Source organism: Chrysemys picta, chromosome 5 (assembly GCF_011386835.1).
Source record: "Chrysemys picta bellii isolate R12L10 chromosome 5, ASM1138683v2, whole genome shotgun sequence".
Taxonomy (NCBI): Eukaryota; Metazoa; Chordata; order Testudines; family Emydidae; genus Chrysemys; species Chrysemys picta.
In genome coordinates, this window is record NC_088795.1 from 108,439,837 (window position 1) to 108,456,741 (window position 16,905).

The following is a 16,905-nucleotide window of genomic DNA, read 5'->3' on the forward strand; positions in this document are numbered from 1 at the left end:
TGCAAAGCTTCTCAGAAGAACTTACCTTAGGAGGTAGTCCAATTCGATGAAATTTTTTACCAACTTTTGGCACTTTTTCTAAAGCATATTTTTTTCCTCTTGATTTTGCACGATCTATTGCACTGTAGTTAAAGGTCTCACTGACAAGCCAGACAACCTTAAAAATATCCAAGTTAAAACATGGCTCAAAATTGCTTATCACTTCAATTACAGATTTACAATAAGATTTCTAACAATCATAAATATGCCAAGTAAATAGCAATATTTAAAAACAAGCAAATTCAATGCAAAAAAAGCTGCACACATGCAACATTACAGATGGCAGAAAATTTAAATGTACATAAAGGTCTGGAAATTCTAGACTAGTGTCCTTAGAACTGGCCCCCTATTTTAAACTACAATGCTTTGTATTACCACTATACTGAAAGAACTACATTAAAAGAATATTAAGATTGCAAAGTCAAGCACTCAGAAGTTAGAAAATAATGAATTAAAGTTGCCCAACCTTCTGCAACCTTAATGTATATGCAAAAGGGGGCCAAATTATGTTGGTCTAAGATCATGTACTATTTTTCTGCCCAGGACCTCTGCTTCATTCAATGAATATATAACTATTGAATATTTTTTAATCCTCTCATTCAGTCTCTCTCCCCCAGGTCTTATTTATGCTCATCATCCAAACTCTGTACTGAATACAAAATTATTAGTTTCCTCATGGGCATTTCTATGGTGCTCTCACAAGTGTCTGAGTGTTTCACAAACATTAATGACTTATCTGTATAATATTGCCATGAAAGTAGGTGGTATTATCCCCATTTTATGGCTGGGGAACGTAGACCTGGAGAGAGTAATGCCAAAATTATCCAAAGTGTCTAGACACCTAGGCGCTGAATTTTCAGAGGACTTGGTATTTTTATAGAACTTTATACATTCCAAGCACAGCTTCAACTGACTTCAGTTGCAGTTCTGACCATTCAGCACTTCTTGTAATTTGGCCCCAAGTGTCTCACATTGAGCACCAAGCAAATGCACACACAATTAGTGACCAAATAGGCATTCAATTTCCTTAACCAGGACAACATCCTTTCTTTTCTTGCAGTCCCCTGCCTCATTTACTATTCACCACACTTCCACCTTCTGCAATACACAAGACAAGAGGTTCTACAGACAACATCCTCCCTTTGCTACACAGTTTTGATATATTCATACAGCACTATCCATCCTAGGCACTGAATTAGGGAGTGGTTTTGAAGAAAAAACAGTATGATCACATATTTAAAGATGGTCTTATACTACATATGCAAAAAGGGATGAATTAAAGCTGCAAGAACAATCTCAATTCTGGCATTTCCTAACATCTGAGTGCTTGAATTTGCAACTTTGAAATAACTTCAAAGCAGCATTTTTAATGCTATTTCCTAGGGGGTTTTTTTTAAACTAAAAAAATGCCATCATACAAAAGCATAATGATCCCCCACATTGGTAATCAGCAGGATTTGGAGCTTTATATCCACAGTGCAGACCTCATCACCTGAGGCTTGGGGACAGTTGATAGCAATAGTAGGCATTATTTCCTATGTGGACCAACCATTGGAGAGGGATGAGACATGCATTTTGCTGGTGGATTTAACAGCTATTTGCTGAAAGCAGAGTAACGTGGGTTCCCTTCCCCAGGACTCCTAGGTTCCAATACAGGTTCTGGAGAGGAGCATGCTATAGTGATTAGACACAATTTTGCCACTGGACCCCAGTTTGCCCCCCCACCCCCAACTCGGATTCTATTCAGCCCTCTCTCACTGGCTCATGCAATGCACATAAAGTTGTTTTTCTCCAATATTAGTTTCTCTCTCTCAAGTTGGGGATAAAAATACTCAGTTTGATTCTACATTGCAATATCGTATCCTCGTTTATTCTGCATACTTAAGTTGTAGTGTACTAAATAAGAACTCTTTTACCTTAGTTTTAGGTACCACTCCTAATCCTAGTTTGGTGTCCACAAGACAGGCACCAGTTTCAGAAAGGTATCCCTGATTAGGAACAAGGCAGCCTCTGCCAAAGCAGCAAGGACAACAGATCTTGTGAAAGTATTTGGTCCATTTTGGATTCAGATGACCATAAGGCTCTTCAGATTTTGGTTTGAACACTCCAATAGTTTTCTAAGAAAAAAATGCAAAGTTAAGTAACGTACTCACATAATAATTTGAAATGTAAGAATTAGTCACAACAGTTTTATTGAAAAATTCACAACTTGCATTTTAAGATTTATAGACTTGGGAAATAGTTTGCCATCATTGATGATATTCTGCTTTGTACTTGTTAATTTTGGTCTAAACAAGGAGTTGAATAGTAACACTAAAATGGTAATGTCAATTCACAAGTTTATAATTAAAATGAAATGCTTGTCTAAAATGTACCACTCAAAATAAAACTTTTGTTCACATATATCTTAAGATAGATATCTTTAGAGCTTGGGTTTTATTTATATTAAAAGGGATATGGTCAATCTCAAATTTTAAAAGTAAATCAGATTTTCTAATTTAAGATATTTTCTCTCCCATAATACTTGTGAAAGACGCACAGAAACACAACTATACTGAAGAAAGTGACACACACAAAAACTAAAAAACTATAAAACATTTTTCTTTCCTCTAATCAAATTTTAGGTGTTTTTAGTGACAGTATATAAAAAAGTAATATGTTTTTTAGTTTGTTTGCATCTATTTAAGAGGCTGTGTTGTCTTGTACAGCTGCTTCAGACTCAGTTTCTCTTAGCGGACAATGTCTCAAGCCATCAAGTCATTTACCTTAAAGGGACACAATGAGCTTGAAATTGTCCTTATTGTTAAAAGTAATCTTAGGGTTTACTTTTAAGTTTCCTGTTAGAAATGTCCATCTGACTGATTATGTCTCCAAGCTCAGTTTCAGGTAAATAAGTATGCTGACTACAATAAGGTTCAAGTAGGGACCATGTCTTCATTCTCTCTATACCAGTGGCCCCCAAACTTTTCAGGGTCACACCTCCCTTTACCCCTGTCCATGCCTCCTCCCTCCCCCCCCAGAGCTAGGGCAGAGAGCAGGGCTGCGGCTCCCGGGGACGGGGGGTGGGGTGGAAAAGGGGGATGCAGACAGAGGTAAGGGGACCAAGGCTGGGGGCTGATGGGGACAGGTTTGGGGCTGGGAGTAGAGGCGGGGCCGCAGCCAGGGACCAAGGCCGACAGCCGTGGCCTCAGCCAGAGCAGAGGTGGGAGCAGAGTGGGGCTGGGTGGCGCTCCCTCCCCGCCCCCCATAAGCGATGGCCTGGGCCCTGCTGCACCCTCCCGAATGTTCCTCTGTGCACCCCGAGGGGGGCACACCCCACAGTTCAGGTGCCTCTGCTCTATACAGAGCCACATACATACAACACTAAATAAACATTAGATTAAGATAAATATTAACTGATACCATTTCTGAGAGGATTTTCCCCAGTATTTTTGAATTAACAGCCATCTATAATTGAGCCTCCTGGTAATTCAGACATTATCCATTCCTATACCCCTTTAGTGAAGATCATCAATAAGCTTCCTCTGGGCTGGAAGCTAACTTATTTCCCTACTGACTGCTGGTTCAACTAGATTGGATAAAGAGGACCCCAACAAAGTAACTAGCATTACTAAGTAGTTATGAATCAGCTTCAATTAGATGAGATTTAACTAACTTCATACAAAAATCAAATATATTAATTCTAAGTTTTGAATTAAAACAGATTCTCTCTTGAATGGCAACAAACCAAATTATGCTTGATGTAAATATACTTGTGATTTTAACAATGTTCCTTACTTTCAATGCAAAATTACTTACTAGTAGCCAGAACAATATATTTGGTAATGGAGAGGCTGGGGAAAATCAGTGAAGAAGTGAGGGAAGGTTTAGAGGCTGTAAAATGAAGAGGTAGGACACGATGATGAGTTCAGAGAACTGGGATATCTAGTATATGAAGAGAAAATGCAAGTTTCCATGTAGCTTCCAGAACTCGAGACTATTCTTTTGAACTATTTTCCAAGGAGACCTTTTTAGGTAAGAGTTAAGCTCATTTACCTACTCCACTTGACTCAGCCATTTGTGAGTTTGTTTTTCACATGCAAGCCTTTAAAGCCATCTCATTCGTATGTATATGTGCTAATGAAACAGCCCATATTACTATGGACAATATAACACTAATTCCCCACAGTATAGCATTTTTTTTTAAACCAAACAGTTGAGTTTTGTTTTCTTTTTTAACAGCTGCACGTAGCCTTGCCCAAAAATCACTAATACAAAAATTCCCTTTGGAAGGATATTTATCTATACCAAAAAAAAAAAAAAATAGATCTGACAGTCAGAAAAATATGGTGGTTTCCATTTTATTGACATTTTTAATCCTTTAACTCAGTAGTCCCCAAACTTTTTAAGGCACGTCATCTTACCTCTAACGTAACTCCCCCCCCAAATCACAGTTGGGAGCCAGGACCTGAAGCAGGGGCCGCAGTTGGGGCCAGAGCTGTGGCTGGAGCCGGGCCACAGCTGGGAGCCAGAAATGCACCTGGGGGCAGAGCCGGCCCACAGCCAGGAGCCACAGCTGGGGCAGGGTTGCATGCGGGAGTGGGGATGGGGGAAGAGCAGGGCTGGGTGGCGCTCTCTCCCTGCCACCCATTGGGGTTGGCCCAGGTCCTGCCGCACTCCCGAACATTCCTCCATGCCCTCCAGAATGTGGGGGGTGCGCTCCAGTTTGGGGATCGCTGCTTTAACTCATCATGTATTGATATTCATAAGCAGTTTTTTCTAAGTATCAAAGAACAGCTGTAAAGTTAGTATTAAAGCAAACAATTTAAATGTTCTAATCTGCCATCTTTTTATGAATGATTTAATAAAATAGTTTGCATTACTTATCTTTAAAAAGAAAGAATAAAAATAAAGGGTAATTGCTTGACTAGAGGACTGAACATATCTAGTTCTAAATAAATAATGCCACAGTTTAAACAACTTTAATTATGACTTGCATTAGCTAATTCAGATGCAGAAAGAGCAAAACGATGACTGACCAGCCCTATGGTAATATAATAATAAATAATCAAACAGTAAGGGAACCATATGAAACCAGACTTCACATTTTAATTCTATGTACTCATGGACAACAGCAGAACACTGACTGCTAACCTGATAGCGTATAGATTAGTCAAAGCTTCCCATAAAATGTTTCCTATAATAGATCATTCTTGTCTGAACAATTTTGAAGGCCTCCGGGTATTTACATAATTAAGCTATCCTGACTACCAAGCATTCATCATGAAATCACAATACAAATTTTAATCTCATTTTTATCATTTCTGCATGTAGAAAAATACCATTTAAATTTTACTTATGCTATTTTTTTCTGTTTATTGTAAATGAATTCCTTAAATTAAGCAGTCATCAGTAAATAAGTATTCTCAGAATTTTAATGTAATAATGATCAATATCTATAAAAGGTGATTCATGAAAAATCGAATTGCAAAGCTGAAAAGAACAGGTCGGTCCAACTAGCCATGTCACACATTTTCATCAAAACACTCAGAAAGATTCTGCCCGCACCTGAATTTTTAGCTACTTTTATAACCAATTAGTGACACCGTTTGCTCAAAACAAAGTTAGTGGCCATAAATGATAAGTTTAATACACAGTGAACATGGTACAGCATTTCACTCCATCGAAGTTCTACTTTGGTGCATGGATTTCTCCCTGAAAGAGTTTCAACCTACCATTTCTTTGTATCATTTCTATTTCTCCAATCCCTCTTCCTCCTATTACAGAGGATATCCAAAATGCACTTCCCTCACAAGCAGCTGATGCCACTCTGTGCAAGCCCACTAGGCACATACATTCTATTGGGGTAGTAGTGACAGTTGCCCACATTTTCCCAGAACGGTAAGGAGATGCTGGATGGACACACACAAATATGGGTCAGCTCTAGTTGCAAGGCAGAAAGACAACTCAAACCACATTTGTTGTGAGTCAGTCAGATGAGTGTGTCACAACCATGTTTTTGTAACCAGTTTAACTTTTAGCATGGATGGAGCCAAGACAACTTAATATACTTGAACTGAAATGAGGTAGCACTGCTTGAACACCTATGTTTGTGCACTTTCTAGAAATAGAGGATCATCACTTGCTTTAATGGTGCATGCTTTACTAGTTTGATGCTTTTCATTGTACTTGCACAATACTGAAATATTTGTTTTGCAATCACTAGAGGAATGTTTCTATTTAAACAATGATATATTGCTTTGCTTTTTTAGTTCCATAACATTTTGAACACTGGATTTATTGAGTTTATTTTGTTAGTCACAAGTCCTAAGTCAGAAGCTTGGAGGAAACACTGACAAGTAGTTTAGTTGCTGCTACCCAAAGCAATCAAAGCACAATACATTTATTTGAAGGGTCTACAATACTTGTGACTTCTTCATTTCCCAGTGATGAGTTGGTAGATACCGTAGTATATGCAGTCTGCTAACCCTATAATCAGTCTCGTCCCTCCTTGAATTACACTTTTAACCTACCAAGGAAGCAATACATGTGCCACATTAAAGGAGTCCCACCCATTCCACCAGTTGACTGGACCTTGATGTATTTTCTCTGTATTGTCAAACGTAGATTATCCAATCCCAGATATGGCCTCCAAAGTTTGACTGAAGCAATGATCTTGCTGAGCTCTACAGATTCAAAACTGTTAGGCAGCACAATTGTGCAGAGCCTTTTAATGAAGAGGAGTTACAGAGCCACACAGCTCTGTGTTTGAGTAAGTCTCCATAGCAGGATATGAAGTCTACACGAGTCTCCTGACTGACTCCACAAGTTACCTAATGGTTTTGTGCATCCTACACTTCCAAGACTTCAGGACAGTTAGTCCTTGGAGCAACGATAATATCTTCTAAGTTCTGTAAAATGCAATGCACATTGGGGGGTTGAGCGCTTAATAAAATATTTTAAACTACAGCTCAGTTACTTTTGCAATATTATATTTGAATTTAGATTTTATTAGCTTTTTTTTTTTTTTTGGTTAAGTTTCCTTTACCACTGATGGGCAGGGATGGTGTCCCTACCTCTGTTTGCCAGAAGGTGGGAATGGGCGACAGGGGATGGATCACTTGATGATTACCTGTTCTGTTCATTCATTCTGGGGCACCTGGCATTGGCCACAGTTGGAAGACAGGATACTGGGCTAGATGAACCTTTGGTCTGACCCTGTATGGCCGTGCTTATGTTCATTACCCATAGGTATTTTAATACACAATGAACTAAGAGCATGGCAGTTTATCGTTTCACTTCTGTTGGCATCAAATAAAAGAGCTAAGGAGAGGGAGGCAAAAATCCACACTTTCAGTTAACCTGTTTTCCCAGAATATAGGTAATCAAGACAATGATACAATCATAGGGATGTTAAATACTTTAAAACATAGAGCGAAGAAATAAAATACTCTGACTACCTATTTCCCAACACAAGGGATAGAGGACTTATTTTCCCTACCCACAGGGGAATGAGAGAAAACATCAGAAAACTGGTTTGGTGTGAGATGATGCAACACTGAAATGTCAAGCTGAAAAAGGATTTAAAAGCCAGCCTAAAAAAAAGGGGCTTGGATTGTAGGGATGTAAGTTTAACCAGTTAACCAATAAGCGTGTGGCCAGGGGGTGGGGCGGGAGACAGCGTCCCCACACTCTTAGTTCCCCATTAAACCAACTGAATTTCAACAGGTTAAACAATTACTTTTTTTAACCACTATTTACATCCCTATTGGATGGTTGACAAAGGAGGGTCTGTGGAGTCCAGGAAGCACAGCAACAGACATAATAGACCTGGACAGAACCCTGGACAGACAAGCACAGAGACTGCTGGGACAATGAGGCAAAGCTGTAAATCAAATGTAATAAATCTTCTTGTGACACCCTAGCCAATACTTTCATATTTTGAAATAAAGCTCTTGCCTACCTATAAATATTTTTATAAATATTAAGTCCAAGCATATTTTAATATTTGATGACTGTTTCCTCCATACATATAAAAGTATGATGAAATGACTCATTTTGGAGACAAATCACTGTCAGGCACACAGGAGGGAAAGAAAACTGAACTCTGACCTTAAATGATGCTGAGTGGAAATATAAGTAATAGCTTCAGCACTAAGAAACAAACAGGAAAATAAAGGGCTCCTCCCAAAAAAGTCCTACAAAGAAGATAGCCAAGGCTATCATAGGCATTTGGACAGTTGAGACTTGAGGGCGTTAGGCATTGTTACACATATATAGGACTGCTGGAATTCATGGGTGTTTTTGTGTGTCATGATTTCAACAGAGAATATCAGTTTATGGTGCCCTAGCACTGACTGGCCCCAATCATGGATCAGGGCCCAATTGTGCTAGGTGTTGTATAAATAAAACAAAAAAACCGCCCCTGCTCTGAAGAGCTTTTATAAGATCTGACTTGGATTATGATTTCTGTTTGTGAGTCTTAGCTCCTTCCTGTGAGCGTGATGGAACTCCCCTCACAAGGTGTGTGGGGTTTTGTTTGTTAGTTTTTTCACTTTTGAGGGCAGTGGGGTAGAGCATGAGCCAGACTTCCTAGTGATTGTAGCACACCACTACAAGAAGTACTGTGTTCCAAAAGTTCTAGTATCTTAATTCAACTGCAGGAAGTGACATATCACAGAAAGACAAGGTTGGGGAGGTAATATCTTTACAGGACCAACTTCTGTTGGTGAGAAAGAGAAGCTTTAGAGCTTACAAAGAACTCTTCTTCAGACCTGAAGAGCTCTGTGTAAGCTCGAAAGCTTGTCTCTCTAACTAACAGAAGTTGGTCCAATAAAGATATTACTTTACCCGCCTTGTATCTGTAATATCCTGGGATAAGCACAGCTACAACACCACTGCATACATCACAGAAAGAAAAGCCAATTCAAGATAATTAGAATAAGAGTGCACAAGAAAAAGATGCATCCAAAACCAGCAACCTCCAAACTCTGAGGAAAGATGGGTGGGCAAGCAAGAATCCTACAAGTTGATCTTTTCATAGGAGCAAAATTAGTAAATAATTTCCCCTTCTCTAATGATATTATCTATGCATGATGACCTCTCCAAAATCCAAAAAAAGATTAAGAGCTGTTCCAAGAATATAGGAGTAAAAAGCTCCATCATGCACTAGCAACAAGGCAGTTGTGTATAAATAAGGAGTGAATATTTGGCATGTAAAACGACAGGTACTTCAACTCAGGCACAATACTTAGCCCATAGAATGATTCTCCCCGCCCCGCTCAACCCCCTCCCACCCAAAAAAAACCACCTATGCAAACCCAACTGAAAATAAAAGCCATCCAAAATAATTGTTTTGATTAATGACCAGCCAAATCACAGCAATTTGAAATGCAATCAAATAGCTATTTAAGGCATGGTCGTCTTGGTAATAGCACTGTCCAGCAGACTGGTGTCAGAAGTTGGATGGATTTTCTAAATGCATCAGTCCACACCAAGCTCTTTTCTAGAAAAGTTTTTATACCACCCTCTTCACCACAGTAACTGAATATCTTCCAGAAGTGCAATAAGTGACATGACTAACATCTGTCATGTGTGGTCCATTTTCTCATCCTCCTCTCCGCATTGAAGGTTGGTGGGGGATTTGTGTGCAGAGTGGTTTTTGTTTTAGTAGGTCTTTAAAAAAAAATACGCACACACTACTAGCTGTTTATATTAGATAACATGATGTTGAAAAAAATGCACATTTCACTAGGAATGGAAGGTGGTGAGGTTTGTGATGGTCCTTAGTTCTTGGGGGAATTCATTCTAATCTCAGACAAATCTCTGAGGCAGCTGTGTCTCCTGCATTAATGAACTTTACTTACCTTTGTGGTGGGAAGTTCTACTGTGGCTGAGAAGTGGAGTTGTCAACCACTGCCCTCATCCTGGAGGCGATCTTTTAGAAATCTTGAGCCCAGGCCATCGAGCACCTTGAAGATGAGGACAGACACCCCAGATAGAAACCCAAAAATCTTTTATCAAACAACTGGAGAAAAACTTCAGTGCTATGGGCACGTGGCAAGGGGAAAAATGTTGTCAGGTTTATAAACTCATTAAGGTGGAACTCTGGTACCACCTTAGAGAGGAATTTAGAACGAGTCCGCAGCACCACCTTATCCTCATAAAATCTGGAATAAGATGGGTTGGTCAAGACAGCTTGAAGAGTTCACTCACCCTGTAACCTGAAATCACCGTGATCACGAAAGCAACCTTCTACGTAAGAAACTTAAGATCACAGGAAATGAGTGCTTCAAAAGGAGGTTGCATCCACTTTTTCATAAACACATTAATATCCCAGGCAGGGATTTTTAATGAAGTTTTTTAAAATGGTCAATTCCCATACAAACCTGAGAACAAGGATCATTCTTTTGGGGATACAGGACAACCATCTGGAAAGTTGGCTGAAAACCTGATGCTGTACCTACACTGTACAACGCTCAAGACCCATATGCCCAAGGTGACCACAGGTATTCAAGAGTAATAGGTTCCTAAATCTGCCTCGAACAGGGAGGTCTTTGCAGACTACTGGTAAAGGCTGGCCAGCTAAGCATCTAGAATCTTCCAAAAATCCTTTGCTTTTTGGTGCTTGCTGAAACATCCCTTTGGCTTTTGGAAGTGCTGAGGACTTCGGATAGGGGTGATTAAGTTCCCTCAAAGCCAGCTGGCGATGTGAAGACAACTTGCAAACCAGAGCCTCTCTTTTTGGTACACACTAGGGGTTAGAACCAGTCAGTCACAAGAACAGAATGAGACCTTTGGATAACATTTTCAAAAGCACTTAAGTCACTCAGAGGCCTAAGTCCTACTTCCCTGTCTCAAATCACCACGTACACATCACTTTCCTGAGCACTAACTTCTCATGTTTGCTTACAACATTCCTGCTAATACATCCCAGAATGTTAGCTTTTTTTGCAACAGTGTTACACTGTTGACTCATATTTAGCTTGTGATACCTGCGGGTTATATAGTGTCTCTTTCCACAGTACTTCTTTCTATCCAGTCATTTCCCATTTTGTATGTATGCAATGCATTGTCCCTTCCTAAGTGGAGTATTTTGCATTTGTTCTGATTGAATTTCACTCTATTTACTTCAGACCATTTCTCCAGATCATTTTAATTTAACAAGAGAGGAAAAACTGAAGCTGAAATTTAAGACGCAGAAGAGACTCAAAACAGGGAAGCAGAAAAATCCTTATTAAAAGATATTTAAAAGAGAAATTTTTAAGACCTCTGTAAAGCTATTTGAAATAGTGCACTCTCAAAAACTTCAAAACATTCAAGTTTTTGAAGTTTATGGTGTACTTTTAAAATAGAAAGTAAAGAATATCAGAATTTTACACAAGATAAGAAGAATCCTTGACCTGTTTTCAAATAGTAACAGAGATCACATTCCCCATATATTTTGATTAAGCATCAGCCATTCAAGAGTACCTGAATAAATTCCACTACACAGGAATTAGAATTATTTTCAGATTATCTTGTTTTGCAAGATGTGCTAATGAGGCAAACTACCTGATCAAATTGATTTTCACAGCCGTGCTTTTAATGCACCAAAGTAAACTAAACTAACATCACACCATTTAATCAAGGGAGACACTTGCTTTGGTTAACAGTCATAGAGAATGTCAGTTTCTTCCACCTTTTCAAATAAAATGAGTTGCGTTTACTATGTCTGATTAGCGAATAATGCGCTCACCCCCTTTGGATCCTTGACAAAATAGCTCCCACTAGATCCTTGGGAAATTCTTTCTGGAAAGACTCCACACTCTATAGCTTGTTCTGTTCTCAGCACAATTTCTGCAAATTCTGGATCATCCAAAAATAAGTTCATCTCTGCAGTACTTCCCACGTTTCCTAAAAAACAAAGAGTTATTCCTCTAAATGCTATTGAACTATATTAGACATTGTTTACACAATAGATGGCAATTAGAAAAAAATTATACTAGTTTTTCCTCCTTTAGTTAGAAAAAGACACTAGCAATCACTGAAAACCAAGGGTGAAATGCTGGCCTCACTGATGTCAGTGGAGTTTTGCTATTGATTTCACCAAGACTAGGATTTCACCAAGTGCCTACAAAGTATCTATTGTTTAAAAAAGTTAAGCACTAAACCTAGTTTGTGTCAACTTATCTGAGCTCAATATTGTAAAAATGTTTATCATCAACTTTAATACAGAATAAATACAAGGGAATATGAATAAAAATTAAATTTAATCATGTAAACAACTCGTGTTTCTTTTGTTTTTATAGACTTTGTTTCCAAGGAGGGAAGTTCAGATGAGTGGACTAAAAAGCTTTTATTGATCATTTTTACTAACATCTGTCCACATACGTAAGTTGGCCTTGTAAAGAAAGCTAGATGAGTAAAGTATTTCAAGCAGCACTAAATATTCAAGGATATAGTCCATTTAACAGCTTTGCTTAATGTACTTGTTTTTTATATTTTCAAATCCTTTGCCACAAACAACCAACAAATAGCTATCCATTAAGCAGATCATTTGCAACTAGCATTAACATCCAGTTTAAGTTCTGAAATGCTTGTTAACATCCAAACTTTAAAGGATTCAAATTAACTAATCACCAGAGGGTTTTTTGCATGCCAATGAACATAGAAATTACAGCTCTGTACAAGTGTGGAAAAAAAAATCAAAGTACTATGAAAACAGTTTCCATGACGTAGCACTTCTATTGCAATTGACACATTTTGAAATCTGTTTTTATCAAAAGCTTTGAAATCTGAAGTATCTGACAAGTTCCCCATATTTTTTTTTTTTAATTTTTGGACTATATTTTACATATGCAAACTTCTTATAGCTAGAAAAGATATTTTAGGGAGTCTGATGCAAAAGTTAAGGCTGGTCTATCCATGGAGTTATACAAGCTGCTCCTGAATAACTCCATATGTGGACACTTATTCCAGAATAATAATGGTCTTGTTCCTGTTAAGTGGGTTAAGCTCTACTAACTGCCTGACATGAGGGAAGGGGAAGCAAGCTCAGGGACACTCACTTTTGTGCTTATGGAAGTTGCTCAGATACTGTAGTGATTAAGGTGGTATGAGAAATCATACATATTTAAAGTGTATGGGACCTTTATAGAAGATCAGAGTGTCAGTGAAAATGGTGTGAATATGATGTTTGGGGGCTAAAGTATGCCAAAGGATACCTTTACGGGACATTTTTTTGCTTTTAAGGGGTTGTGGATAGGGTTCCCTTTAAGCAATGCTAACTTTTCTTAACCAAGATTTTGTTTGTGGGGGGATTCACTAGTAACAGACTTAAAGGTGGCAATTTTGCAACAGATACATTATCGTCAACCATTTTTGATGTAGTCCCCAATACTGCAATCAAATCTGGGCAGACAGATCCCTGAAACTACACAGATCCCCTTTCAGCTTGTATACACTTCACTTCAGTAGGGCTCTATGCTGGAACAAGGGTCTGCCCACATCTAACTACAGAATCAGATCACTAAACAGCTTAAAATTCAAATGAGAGCCTAGATAATATAACTCATGTCTTCTGAGCACCCTCAGCTTTTACGTAAATCAACTTCACTTGCTTAGGCTTTGTCTAGACTTGGATTTAAATGTGCAATATTAAAACCATGTTAGCTAACATAACACATTTTAAAGGTGTAAGACAGAAAGCAGCAAATACTTTAATACATGCTAAACTGATTGCAGGTGGGTGGGAGGCAGGAATAGCTCAGTGGTTTGAGCATTGGCCTGCTAACCCCAGCGTTTTGAGTTCAATCCTTGAGGGGGCCATTTAGGGATCTAGGGCAAAAATCTGTCTGGGGACTGGTCCTGCTTTGAGCAGGGGGTTGGACTAGATGACCTCCTGAGGTCCCTTCCAACCCTGATATTGTATGAGTTAAAACTGGGAATCCCCCTATTCTATTCTTTATAGGTTTTTACACTGTGCCCACCACCATATCTGAGCTCTTTCCAGTAGTGCATTAAGCAGCATGACTATCATCTGTCATATATTGTTCTCTCAGACCCTCCTTCGTGATAAAAATGTGTGCAGTTGAGTGTTGTTGTGACAGTCTGTATCTTAAAATACTGGAACCTCCATATTCACCACAGTCATATGATTATGATATGTTTTGTACAATGCGTGCCTTGTGAAGTATCATTTTAAAATCTGTCTTGATCTGTTGAATTTTACTATCATTGTATGTGAAATTATGACATGTTGCTATAAGTTTGTTACCAAAATGTAGTGTGAAGTTGGAAATGCCCACAGCTAGCCTTTTAGTGGCAACAAAGGAGTAACTGACGAGAGGGAATTACATCAAGACCAGCCTGGTGTTGATTGCCCATCAAGAAGAATCCACTATCCCAGAGACTCAGAGAGGGCAAGTATGCAATGAGGGCTAACTAAACCAGACCTCACAGCAAGGATCTTACTAATAGCTAGGAAAAGGTATAAAAGAGAGACAGTGAAATCATCTCTTGGCCTCTCTCCATCCCCCATCTCAAAACCTGGAAATTGTTTGGAAGATAAAACTTTGAACTGGGGAAACTGGTTCCAGGTTGGGAAGGGGATCCAGCCTGTGTAAATTGCCTGAAACATCCAGTGGGGTGAGCGACTGTTTGATTCAAACCTTACTTAGACTCAAAGAACAGGAGTACTTGTGGCACCTTAGAGACTAACAAATTTATTTGGGCATAAGCTTCCATGGGCTACAGCCCACTTCATCATATACATAGAATGGAACATATCATAAGAAGATATATATACATAGAGAGAACATGAAAAAGTGGAAGTAGTCATACTAACTGTAAGAGGCTAATTAATTAAGATGAGCTATTATCAGCAGGAGAAAAAAAACGTTTGTAGTGATAATCAAGATGGCCCATTTTAGACAGTTGACAAGAAGGTGTGAGGATACTTAACATGGGGAAATAGATTCAATATGTGTAATGACCCAGCCACTCCCAGTCTCTATTCAAACCCAAGTTAATGGTATCTACTTTGCATATTAATTCAAGTTCAGCAGTTTCTCATTGGAGTCTGTTTTTGAAGCTTTTCTGTTGCAAAATTGCCACCTTTAAGTCTGTTACCAGAGAGGTTGAAGTGTATGTATATATATCTTCTTACTATATGTTCCATTCTATGCATCTGATGAAGTGGGCTGTGGCCCACGAAAGCTTATGCTCAAATAAATTTGTTAGTCTCTAAGGTGCCACTAGTACTCCTGTTCTTTTTGTGGATACAGACGAACACGGCTGCTACTCTGAAACCTTACTTAGACTGTAGAATTTAGACTGCAAGATTATTTCTTATGTAACCAACTTTGATCTCTATGCTTGCTACTTATAATCACTTAAAAATCTATCTTTCTATAGTTACTAAATCTGTTTCATATTTTATCTAAAACTGTGGTTTTGGTTGAAGTGCTTGGGGAATCTCAGCTCAGGTTAACTAGGGTTGTTGCATATCCACTACCCTTTGTAAAAGTGGCAAACTAATGAGCTTACACTGTCCAAGTCTTGCACGTGTAAGACACTATATTGCTGGGGTGCAAGGCTGGGGTGATTGGCTGGTGCCGATCTCTGTATAATTTGTGACTGACTCATGCTATTTAGGTGGGTGTGGGGCTCCACATGCTGATGGCTGAATGATCACAGCACCTGGAAGGGTTGGCTACCTGTCACTGGCATAGCACTGAGAGAGACAGCCCAGGTGGAGAGTTAAAGTGCACAACAGTCCCACAGTTCCAGGTTGTACCCTGGGGATCCCATCACAGTTGTGTTTTGGAATTTTTTATACATAAATATATAGCATGTGGGTGTACATGTTTGATAAGGCAAAGTCTAAGAAATGCTCCTTGCACTTAAGTGTGAATGGTGGGGAAGCTTATTATGGTCCCTAGTTCCCAAGAGTGTTAATTTCTGTCTACTGCACAGACTATTGCAGAAAGTTCCATCATGCCAAAGCAGTCTTCATTCTGGAGCTATAATACGACCAATTCAGCACATATTAAAGGCAACATGCTTTATGTACACCACACTTTTAAAATGTGTTATGTCAGAACACATGAGCTAATACATTTTAACATAGCTTCTTTAAATCTTAGGCCTGGTTTACAGTTAAAAGTTTTGCCAGAATAGTTACGGCAGTTAGAAATATGAAAAGAAAAGAAAAATCCTATCATTCCCCCTCTCCCGTCCAAAAAACTGACATGGCTATGCCAGCAATAGCTGGAGTGAAGATGCAGTTGTGCAGGTTAAAATGACTTTTTTCACGATATATTTATTTCATTTGGGGAACTGTTATAAGAAACTGACAAAAGGATTATTTTACAGCTTTAAGCTGCGTCCCTACTAGCAAAGTTTGCTGGTATAGCTAAGAGAATTTTTTCACTTGACCAGAGCAGCAAAGCAGTTTAGACAAGGCCATAGGTTTACACTCCTTTACTGACCCGGAGAGGCTTGAAGAGAGGTATAAAGTCCTAAGAAAGGCAACTGACTATTTGTTAGTTATTATTACTTTCTTGCTACAACCCTCTTTTTGGCACTTTTGCATTTGGAATTACACCAACAGACTCACTTACTTTCAAATTTAGACACTTTTCCCTTGAATACTGGGTTTCAAAGACAAGAAAGCAGTTACTAAAAGTCAATTTCATATTGCCAGAAATTTACACACCTGACACACTAATACAAAGCTTTCCAGTCCTATAATAGGTCATAAAAACAAGTACTGGATCACTTTTCACATAATGGAAAGTGAATAAATATTATTCACAAGAAAAGGAAATTGCATAGTCCTTGAACAAGCAAGTCTGAAGGAGAAAAATGAGAAAGCTTTAACAAGTTGTCAGGAATGGTAGACTG

General features: G+C 38.7%; 1 protein-coding gene across 3 annotated transcripts in view; it reads right to left on the minus strand.

The window, feature by feature from the left end:
• PI4K2B (phosphatidylinositol 4-kinase type 2 beta) overlaps nt 1-16,905 on the minus strand; it is a 39,564-nt gene that overhangs the window by 15,993 nt on the left and 6,666 nt on the right. For all 3 annotated transcript variants that reach the window (XM_024103532.3, XM_008166248.4, XM_008166247.4), the window contains exons 2-4: nt 11,756-11,913; nt 1,956-2,156; nt 26-157 (exon numbers count right to left, since the gene is read on the minus strand). In XM_024103532.3, the coding sequence (XP_023959300.1) occupies nt 26-157; nt 1,956-2,156; nt 11,756-11,890 (468 nt within the window). In that variant the 5' untranslated portion in view covers nt 11,891-11,913. The remainder of the gene's footprint in view (nt 1-25; nt 158-1,955; nt 2,157-11,755; nt 11,914-16,905) is intronic.